Source organism: Elephantulus edwardii, unplaced genomic scaffold (genome assembly GCF_000299155.1).
Source record: "Elephantulus edwardii isolate Elephantulus edwardi_28Jun2011 unplaced genomic scaffold, EleEdw1.0 scaffold00002, whole genome shotgun sequence".
NCBI classification, from domain to species: domain Eukaryota; kingdom Metazoa; phylum Chordata; class Mammalia; order Macroscelidea; family Macroscelididae; genus Elephantulus; species Elephantulus edwardii.
Window position 1 is genome coordinate 38,648,793 of NW_006399752.1, and position 11,151 is coordinate 38,659,943.

Sequence of the window (11,151 nt, forward strand, 5' to 3'; positions counted from 1 at the left end):
AAAACTGCTCGTCTGTTTGTAAAGAACAATTTGTTGAGATGAAGCTCACAGAATACACTTGAAAGTGTACACTTTGGTTGCATTTGAATGCATTTGCAGTGTTATGCTACCTCCAGCCCTTCTCTCGGGGCCCGTAAGTATTCCTGTCATGTCCACGAGGAAACACCTTGCCCAGGAAGCATAAAACTGCTGATTTTGAAGTGTAATAAAATGTTAGGCTGCCCTTTTCCTTTGCTCCTCCTTTCCGAAGTGTACCATCTATACTGGCTTTAGAATGTCTCCACGAAGCATTCTTCATGCGTCCAGAGACCTTCAGTTAAATGAACCAATGTGTTAGGGGAGTGTTGGTGGCCTAGTGGCAAGGAGCTGCAACTACAATTCCAGAGGCGCACGGTTCAAATCCACCAGATGCTCTGCCGGGGAAGGAGGGACAATCTCCTCCTGTACCAGTCAGATCTGATTTGACGGTACACTCACACAAAAATAATAAAATAAAGTTTAAAAAAAAATGAACCAATGTGGAGATTAAGAGTGACTATTCAAAAAGGTGGGTGGACTGTACAGTTATTTTAAAACAAACTAAACCCATGTGTATCAGGTCAGTTCCAGCTCACAATGACTTCCAGCAGGTTTCTGAGGTTGCAAATCTTTAAAGAACAAGACTGCCCGTCTTTCCCCCAAGGAACAGCTGTTAGGTTTGAACTGCTGACCTTTTCACGAGCATCTGAGATGGTATGAACCACACCACCAGGGATCCTTTGATAAGAAGTGTGCTGGTTTGAAAAGTCAGCTCTTTGAAAGATCGAGCACAGCCTGGAGAGAAATGGAGATGGCTGTCCCCAGAAGGCATAAAAATGGTGCATTTTGAACAATAAGACTAACGTGTTGTTATGTACCATCGAGTCCAAACCGACTCATAGCTCACCCTCCAGTGGGTTTTGAGAGGCAGAAAATCAGGTGGGAGGAGATTTGGCATCTTTTTCCCACAGAGCACCTGGTGGTTTTGAATGAAGTGCCTTTGTGTTGGCAGCACAACTCCTTACTACTAAGCCACCAGAACGCCTAGAAGACTAAGTTAGGGGTGTGATTCTTGTTAGCAAGACGTGATTATCAAGAATCTAGATGTACGCCTGTTCCCCGAGATGCCACTGGCCATCATCAGAACTCATTTTTATACTGTCCTAGAATATTTTCCTTTGACTTATTAAATTTGCACCTGCCTTGAGTGTGGGCCCTGGGGGCTCACACTGGTGCTGCCATGGTCAGTGGGAGCCCCACCTGCCCAGACCCTCTAGTTCCCCTTTTGGGGCATCTGCACTGACCATTTCCTGTTCCATTGTCCTCTGTCTCCTCTAGGGGCTGCAAGAAGAGAGCCTGGACTTGGGGGTGCAGATGGAGGCAGTGAGGCCTCTCATTCAAGGGAACCCCAACCACCAGCACAAAATGGACCAGCTCGGCTCTGACTTCCAGACACTGCAGCGGTCCCTGGAGGTAAGGGCTCAGTGGGAGGGCCAGGACAGCACCCGCTGTGGGGGACCAGGCTCCTGGGTCAGGTCTCCCCCATTTCTTCATTCCTTCCACCTCTGTTTTTCATCCCGCCTGTCGTGTCCTCATTCATTTGTTACACACTCACTGAGCACACTCACTGACACACATGCTGCAGGTCCTAGAGTTGAGGTTGTGCCAGAAGGTCCCCAGGTAATAGTGACCGAGAGGTAGTGACCAGATGGCATGTGCAATGCCGTGTTGTGACAACGCCAAGAGGCAAGAGAACAGGTCATGATTCCTAGCAGTGACTTGGAACACAATGGGTCCTGGGAAGGTTGCCGGTGTGGCATTAAATCCAGGCTGGAGGGTCCCCTGGTAGGGAGGAAGAGGGCCTCGTGGTACCTGCTGGCCACAGCGCCTTGCCAATGGCACCCTCCAGTGGCCACTAAAGGATTCTCACTGGTTCCTTTCTGGATGGATGCCCCTTTGAGTGTGGAAATTTAAACTGGAGCCCACTTCTTAATTCACATTGAAAGGAGGACGTTGGCCCGACCCAGACTGACGCAGATGGGAGGCTGCGTTTGTAACAAGCAGCCCTGAGGAGTTCTGAGCCATCTCAGGTGGGCGTGCTGCAGGAGAGCTCACACGTAGATGACGAGACCCTTAGCTGCCTGCCCCACTGCTCCTCTGTCAGTTTGCTGTCCTGCGCTGACTTGGGTGTTGCTGGGATGCTGGAGACGATGCCACCGAGTGTCAAACCATGGCAGTGTCAGCCATGGTGCACAGATCTCAATGGAGCTTCCAGGTTAGGACTGGCCATCCGCTGCTGGGATTAACGTGCCCTCAGAAATGCTGTGTAAAGCGGGAGAATAATGTCAGATACAGATCTGGAAGATGAGCCCCTCAGGGTGGAAGGTGTGAAAGTCTGACATCATGCTCGGAAAAATAGACCATCAGTGAAGGAGAGGGGCCCTCCAGACAGACTAACATGATGACCACAACAGTGGGTTAAACACACGTCAGGAGGCTCAGGACTGGGCGAGGGGTCCGTGTGTTGTGCACTGGGTCACTGAGTCAGAATCAATTCGAACCATCTGACAGCAGCTCCCCACCTAACCACTCTGACACGTTTTAATCACAGGTATCGCTCACACTCTCTGTACCCAAGGCCACCAACTGACCCACCTCGCAGTGGCTCTGCAGGACACAGTGAGCTGCCCCATGGAATTTTCCAGGGCTGCCATCTTTACCGGAGCAGAGTGCCTCCTGTGTCCCCTGCAGAGTGTTGGTGAGGTCAAACCACCAGCTGTTTGGTTCACTGCCCAGTATTTAACCCACTGCACCACCAGAGTTCCTCTCATACCCTTATAATCCCAAACATCATAGATAACATGCTACCTCCTCAAATGATTTAAAAATTTATACAAGGTCCTTTCTACGGACCCTCAACAAGATGTCGTGGCCCAGTGGACCGAGTATGATCGAGGCTGTGAGGATGGGCAGGACCGGACAAGGTTCAGATGTGCTGGTCACTCGGGGTCGTAGTGGACTCAACGGCATCTGACAACAGTTGAGTCCTTAATCATTTGCAACCTGGAGGAAAACAAACAGGTCTGTCTTGGAGAGGATGAAACCAAGTTTCTCCTTAGAGGCTAGGATTTTGAAGCTCCATCTCACATCCTTTGGGAATGTGGCCAGGAGAGATTGGTCCTTGGAGAAGGACATCATGCTTGGAAGGGTAGACGGACAGCACAGGAGAGGAAGACCCCAGAGAGATGGATTGATACAGTGACTAGGACTATGGGGTTTGGTGTGTCAAAGTCAGTGAGATTGGCTCAGGACAGAGCAGAGTTTAGGGATGTTGTACATAGGGTCGTTACGTGTTGCAAGCGACTCAACAGCACATAACAACAATAACAACAGGGTTGCTATGAGTCACAGGTGACTCAACAGCACATAACAACAACAACAACAAGGGACATTTACTATCCTTGCTTCACCTGTTGTCATGGTGTAAATTCCAACTCATTGTGACCCTGAAGGCACCTAACAACAGCAAGCACCTCCTTTGTGTAACAGAGAAAAAACCTTCAAATTCATTGCTGTTGAGTTGGAACCCACTTGGAGCTGACCCTTCAACGAGTTTTCTGAGGCTGTAAATCACACAGGAGGAGGTTGCCTGATTTCTACTATGAAGCCCCTTGTGGATTAGAACTACCAGAGAGGAGGGGAGCTGTGGCCACTTCATACAAGCTATGGCATCAGGCCCCCCTAGCTCTTTAATACAAGGGGAACTGAAAGACAAAGTCATTTCTCCTGAGACACTGTTGTTCAGTAAGCAAGTGTCCAAGGGGAAGATGGCCCCACAGAGATATGAGGAGGTCCGGGCCTCCTTTCCTGTGACGGCCATAAATGCCAAGGCTGGTCCCACTGCGGGTGCTGCCTCCATGGTGGTTGGATGCTGTGGGGTCAGGTCCGACTCATGCTGTCCATGTGAACACAGAACGAGCCCTGCCCAGCCCTGTGCCGTCCTTGACACTTCTGTGTGTGTGAGCCCATGGTGACGGTCCCTGTGCTCGTGTCTATCCTCGAGGGTCTTCATCTTTTTCACTGACCTATTTTTCTAAGCATTTGATTCTTCTCCAGACACTGGCCCTTCCTGATAGTGTGTACAAAGTCTCACCTTCCTGGCACCTAAGGAGCACTCCGGGACGTGTTTGTTCAGTCTTTTGATAATCTATGGCATAGAGCAGAGCAGCTAACACTGCATGGTTCCAAATTGGGAAGGGTGTATACCAGGGATGTGTCCTATCTCCATACCTTTTCAACCTGTATGCAGAGCAGATTCTCCGAGAGGCTGGGCTCTATGAGGAGAAGTGTGGCATCAGGATTGGTGGAAGATCTATTAACAATCTGCGTTATGCAGATGACACAACCCTGCTTGCGGAAACTGAGGAGGACCTGAAGCTCTTGCTCAAAGGGTCAGGGACTGCAGCCTTCAGTATGGACTGAGGCTCAATGTCAAGAAGACAAAGATTCTCACCACTGGACCAATTGGCAGCATCAGGATGGATGGTGAAGAGATTAAGATTGTTCACAGCTTCAGTTTGCTTGGCTCCACGGTCAACACTCTTGGCACCAACAGCCAAGAAATAAAAAAACATATTGCGATGGGAAAGTCTGCTGTTAGGGACCTCTCCAGAGTACTGAAGAGCAATGGTGTCACTCTGGAGACTAAGATGAGTCTGATACAGGCCATGGTCTTTGCAATCACTTGTTATGCATCAGAGAGTTGGACAATGACTAGGGAGGACAGATGGAGAACTGATGCCTTTGAGCTGTGATGCTGGAGAAGAGTATTAAATGTACCCTGGACTACCAGGAAAACAAACAGATTCATCCTGGAGAGGGTTAAACCAGGCTACTCCTTGGAGGCAAGGGTTCTGGGGCTTCGTCTGACATATTTTGGACATATTGCAAGGAGGTACAGGTCCTTGGAGAGGGACATCATACTTGGTAGGGTGGAGGGACAGTGCAGGAGGGGAAGACCCTCTATGAGGTGGATTGATTCAGTGACTGGGGTAATCAGAATGGGTGTGTCAGAGGCAGTGCGATTGACACAGGATAGAGCAGGGTTTAGGGCTGTTGTACATAGGGTCGCTATGAGTCGCAAATGACTCGACAACACACAACAACAACATGGCATAGTCAGTACTCTTCCCCCACACCAATATATAAAGGCATAAAAATGAAAAGGAATCCAGCTTTTCTGGGTTTTTATTAATATTTTTGTCGTTCACACACATTGTGTTTCATGCATGTACAGTAGGTTGCAGACAGTCTTGCCTTTACCTTACATTTCATTCCTTTATATTGTGTTTTGTTTGCAATGCAGTTTTGACAGCTTCTAATGTTCTTAGTTCATACATTTCATGCTGTAGTTTTAAATGAATACTCGCAGCTGTTTCTCCTCACTTTGAGCAGTGCGGCATCAGCAGTGAAGTTTCTTCACTGGCTGTCAGCTTAAGGAGACAGCGCTCCCCCGGTCCTGTCTGAGGGCCTTCCCATCTCCAACACGACATCACAGAGCATGCACCTCACACTCAGAGCAGTTTTGAGGGACCAGTGTTTTGAATCAATTCTGGTGGTCTGCTGGTGAGGAGCTGGGCTGCCAACTGGTAGGCACAAGGTTCGAATCCACCAGCTGCTCTGTGAGAGAAGGATGGGAAGTCTCCTCCTGTGTGATTTACCACCTCTGAAAACCCACTGGTGGGCCAGCTATGGGTCAGTTCCAACTCTCCGGTACATAACAACACTATTACTTCAGCAGTAGATGCCAGCCTGTCTTCTGAGTCTCTGACTTGTCTGAAAGCTCCACTGACACCCGCCCACTGTGGAAGATCCTGCTGGTATTGGAAGTCCCAGCACCTTAGCTTCTAGCCTCACAATGGCGCCCAAGCCGTCGCAGTGCAGCAAACTGTGAGTCAGTCCTGACTAGGCTCGTTCGTCCCATTTCATATTGTAGCCACTGCTGGAACGAATTTCACAGAAGAGAGAAATGGGAAACCTGGTCTCTAGTCCTCAGAGACTTCCAGAAGCAACATAAGTCTGCTCTTTGTTAAAAAAGGAATTAATTTGTAGTATTATTTTAAAACTTGTGATTTAAATGAAAACAAAGAAAGTTAGTTTCCATTCCTTATTCCCACACATTTGTTTTAGGCATTAATCCCAATACCCACAGTGGTACTGCACTCTCCCCACTTCCTCCCTGTGATTCTCCTTTTCATTCATCCTTTTTGACCTCTTCCTGCCCTCTGAGTTCTGACCCTGGACAGATGCTGCCTTTTTGCTCTCCTATGGTTGCTTGTTCTGAGGATTGCACTTCTCCCTGATGTTTTTTTAAATCATCTTATCGTCCTGTCTATTGTTTGACTGAAGATTGACCCACAGGGTGAATTTTGTTCTAGGATTGAAAGGCGACTCCACATTACCATCAGTCTCTATGGGCCCAGTTAGACTGGCCATTTGCCCACCTCCCACTGATGTGCTGAGTTAGTCACTTTAATGAAAGGAGAGTTCAGGCGAGGCCCACATGTGCAGAGCCATGTGCATTCACTAGCTCATTTATTTCCACCCCACAGTTCACACCACCCCCAGGACGCGGGGACATGGTGCAGGTGTTTTGTGTCCTCTAGTCAGTTCCAGCTCTTAGTCACACCACAAAGCAGAGCAGAACTGCCCATGGGGTTTCTGAGGCTGAATAATCTGTAAGAAAAATACCTTCTATACAAGATAGCTTCTGCCCCACAGTCACTGATGGGTTCAAACCACTAAGCTTTCTTTCCCTTGGCAACTGAATGCTGGACTATCATACACCGGGGCTCTTCCCACCAACCAGGGCTCCTCCCACCAACCAGGGCTCCTCCCACCAACCAGGGCGCCTCCCACCACCCCGGGCTCTTCCCACCAGCCCAGGCTCCTCCCACTCACAAGTGCCCCTCCCACCCACAGGGATTCCTCCCGCCAGCCAGGACCCCACCCACCAGCCAGGGCCCCACCCACCAGCCAGGCCCCGCCCACCCACAAGGGCCCCGCCCACCCAAACCCACTGCCATGGAACTGGTTCTGACTTGTAGTGACCCTAAAGGACAGAGTAGAACTGCCCCGTGGGTTTTTCCAGGACTAGAATCTTTACAGAAGCGGACTGCGTCATCTTTCTGCAGAGGAAGAGTTGATAGGCTTGAACGGCTGACCTTTTGCTTACCAAGCAAGTGCTTTAACCACATAGCCACCAAAGCTCCTGCAGGCCTCCTGAGGGACAGGTTTTAAGGTGTTGGATCCACCGTTGATCTTTCTGGAGTGAATGCTTTACGGGGTGCAGAATGGAGGACAAGCCTGAGTTCCTATGGGGTGGGGAGCCCTGGGGGGCCCTGGTGGGCTGGGGACCCGTGGGTCTGTGGTGTCCAGGGTCTCTGCCTCAGTCGGTGCCCCACACCTTCCCGTATGGCAGAACCTCATGGAGTGGAGCCGGCAGGCTGTGCGGGAACACTCGGCCTTTAGTCTCAAGGTGCTGGAACTGTGCCAGGGGGTGTCCGAACTCACCCAGAAACTGGAAGCTCAGCGGGGCGACGCGGGCCCTTGTAGCCTGGAGGCCCGAGAGGCTGAGATCGAGGTAAGCCGGCCTCCACTGGGAAGAGGCTGGTTCTCCCGCCTGCACCCCAAGAAGCAGCCTGGATGCTGTGTGCGATGTGTGTGTAAGTGCACTTGTGTGTGTCCTGCAGAGGCTGCTGGCCGAGCTCCCTGAGAAGGAGGCCCAGCTGTCTCTGACAGAGGCCCGCGGTCGCCTGGTCATGGAGGGATCTTCCCCGGAAGGGGCAGTGGTGGTCCGGGAGCAGCTGGAGGAGCTGGCTGCAGCGTGGCGGGCCCTGCGGCTGCAGGAGGAGCGACTGCTGGGGTGAGTGAACCTCGTCTCAGGCCATCTGGGTACCTCCTCCCCACGGGCCATGCACCTCCCAGGACTGAGGTCAGCCATAAGCTCCCTGCAACTCCAGGTGCCTGCACCTCCCCTCCTCTGGCTAGATCAGTGTCCTAGCAGAGACGGTGGGAGCTGAGATGTGTCCGGGGCCAGAACGCTCACCCTTAACACTCGTTGACTGGAGCCCTGTCTCCTCACCTGCGTCAGTGGGCAGGGGCAAGTGCATGGACGCAGGGTCCTAGGTCAGATGCTTGGCATGAGTGAGCTGGGAAGGGTGTCTGGAGACCTCAAATGCTAGCCCGGTGCTGCCCCATCTATCACTCCATGCTAATAGGGTGGAGTTTCCCCCACAGCCTCCTCAGGGACCAGAAGGTGCAGGGGACACAGGTGGATGCCGGAAAGAGAGCCGTGTTCACCAACAACATCCCCAAGTCGGGCTTTCTCATCAACCCTCTGCATCCCGTTCTCAGGCATCGACGCCAGGTGAGTGTCAGGGGAGGGACACAGTTCCACATCCAGTGATGGGACAGTCTCCAGCCAAGCCCCATATGCTCAGCTCTCAGGGGGGCCTGATATTTCATGACATTGGTTGCTGTGAGCTCATCATTAACAGAAATCCCCCCATTTCCTGGGTTCCCCAGTTTCGTTTGCCCATCCTGGCCCCTTCCTGCCTTCTATGTGGTGTTTGTGGGAAAATCCGGCCCTCCTGGTCACATGTGGTTGGCCCTTCTAGGGAGCACACGTCTCCTGGTGTTACTGGTTGCCTTACAGGCCTGGCTGTGGTTTTGCTAAAAGTTGATGCCTGGTGGGGGGTGGGGATGGGGGTGGGGTTGAGGTCCAGCTCCAGGCCGGAAGTTTGTGTAAAGGCTGCAGTCCTGGCTTGGACTTGTATTTTGGGAAGCTCCTCCTGGCCACACAAGCTTGGAGGGGATGAGAGTGGACCAGCATGACCACTGAGACAGCCTCACTGTCCTCCCGGCTGAGGAAGGCAGGTGACGTCCACAGGGGACCAGGGAGTCAGAGTGAGGAAGACCTCAGGCCTGTGCTGTAGATTCTCTGTCCTCACCCCATGGCCTCTCCCACCCCTTCTTGGACATCCTGTAGCCATCTGGTACCACGGTTTCTGTGGGTCCCCAGCACATGTGATCAAGACACTTTCCACATTCCTGTAGGGAAATCCACTCCAGGAAGACAACAACCCGGAAGACTTCTCCCAGCTCCTGCAGGGCTTCGAGCGCTGGCTGCAGGAGGAGAACTCTAAGCTGGTTAGAATCATCTCTCTGAGAGCTGCCAAGGCCAAGGACCTGAGGGCCCAGCACATGAAGCTGCAGGTTTGTCCCCAAAGAAAGGTCTCTTGTCTATTAGCCACCAAGGACTTAGTTACATTCACAGCTTGAGAGCCATTCTCCCATGTGCAGAAATAAAGATTTTAAACCTTGAGGGTTCAAATCTTTAAGAGCTCTTTTCATTTCCCCCACTTGTCCCATTTGGACGCCGTCATCATCAGTCACTTCACCCGATCAGTAAGCTGACACACCAGCCGCCCTGACATTGGGTGGCTTGAAACAACCACCACAAATCAAACCATGATCCTGAAGGTTGGCGATGTAGATGGAACTCGGCTGGGCAGGGCTTCGTGCCCCCCTGTGTGTTTGTTGTCCCCCGGCCATCAGCTGGTGGCTCTGTTTTGGGGGACTGGCTGGCTGCTGGTGGTGACAATGACTGGACAGCTGTCCTCCAGCAGGCCAGCTCAGGAGTGTCCGCCTAGCGCTCACACACACACACACAGGGTCCGAGAGAGCAAAGGACTCGCATGTCAGCTCTTAGAGGATTGAACTAAAATGTCAGATTGGAGGTGATCATGGAAGTCAGCAGCCCCAGAGTCCCTTCTGTGCAGGGGTGCACCCTGTAACACTCCTGCGAGGAGGCACCCACCTGCCTTAGCTTGAGTGGATGAGATTCTCATGGTGCGGGCTCTGCCTGCTCTTCCCAGCATCCCTCTCTCAGGTGAAGTCTGATTGGTCCTTATTAATCAGGTGTATCATGATGCTGCCCTTCTTTCAGGAGCTGGAGGCTCGGGTACCAGAAGGACAGCATCTCTTTGAGAACCTCATTCGTCACGGACCAGCACGGGGGACCTCAGATGAGCTGGAGGACCTGCGCTACCGCTGGATGCTCTACAAGTCTAAACTCAAAGACTCCAGCCACCTGCTGGTGGGTCCTCAGGGCCAGCTCCCGCTGTCTGGGGGAGCTCGTGGGTGGGAGACAGCCTTGCCCACGACCCATGCTCCCTGTGTCCAAGTCACACTCATGGGTCCATGCCCTTGCCATGTCTTTAGCCATTGTAGCCTTGGGTCTCTTGGTCATACAAATGGATTGCACTTGATGACTAGCCTGAAGGTTGGCAGTTCAAACCTTCCCAGAGGCACTTTAGAAGAAAAGCTTGGTGATCTGCCTCCATCAATGTGATAGTCAAGAAACCTTCTAGGAAGTTCTGTTACCCACAGGTCACCGAGGCAGCTCTTTCTGTAACTCATGGGTTAGGGAACCAGCTCTGTCCATAACCCACGGATCACTGAGGCAACTCTGTGTATAACCCATGGGTCACCGAGAAGGCGCTGTCCATAAACCACGGGTCACTGATGTGGCTCTGTAACCCATGAGTCACCACAAGTTATGATTGATTAGAGCGTAGTGGGCCTGGGTTTGGATACCCTGTGAAGTTGGAGCCCCGGTAGTGACAACAGTAACCATCATGATGAGTGTTGAGGGCCTTGTGCCTGCCAGGCTGAGCCCCTGATGGCCACCATCCTAGCTGGGTCCCCACAGCGTCTCTGCTGGAGTATTCTTGGTCCCCCAGGCCACACAGTACGTGGCACAGCCAGCATGCAGGTACCACACTCGGATGTAGGAGGGACTTGCTGACACTGCGGGTAAAGTGCCAGAGGTCAGCATTTCAAATCCACTGGCTGCTCTGTGACAGGCATGGCATCCTGCCTCTGAAAAGATTGCGTCTGAGAAGTCCTGGGGGCAGTTCCACACTGTTCTCTGGGGCTGAGTGGATATCGACTCGATGGCAGTAAGTTTTGTTTCGGGGTGTTATGGGTGAGATGTTGGGGTTCCACACTGTTCTCTGGGGCTGTGAGTGGATATCGACTCGATAGCAGTAAGTTTGTTTTGGGGTGTTA

At 51.9% G+C, this 11,151-nt stretch overlaps 1 protein-coding gene across 1 annotated transcript in view; it reads left to right on the top strand.

Moving 5' to 3' along the window:
• The window catches only part of SYNE3 (spectrin repeat containing, nuclear envelope family member 3), a 57,937-nt gene that overhangs the window by 40,783 nt on the left and 6,003 nt on the right, over window positions 1-11,151 (top strand). Inside the window, exons 10-15 of the mRNA XM_006879091.1 lie at window positions 1,357-1,491; window positions 7,499-7,660; window positions 7,770-7,942; window positions 8,317-8,446; window positions 9,136-9,294; window positions 10,028-10,177. Coding sequence (XP_006879153.1) covers window positions 1,357-1,491; window positions 7,499-7,660; window positions 7,770-7,942; window positions 8,317-8,446; window positions 9,136-9,294; window positions 10,028-10,177 — 909 coding nt within the window. The remainder of the gene's footprint in view (window positions 1-1,356; window positions 1,492-7,498; window positions 7,661-7,769; window positions 7,943-8,316; window positions 8,447-9,135; window positions 9,295-10,027; window positions 10,178-11,151) is intronic.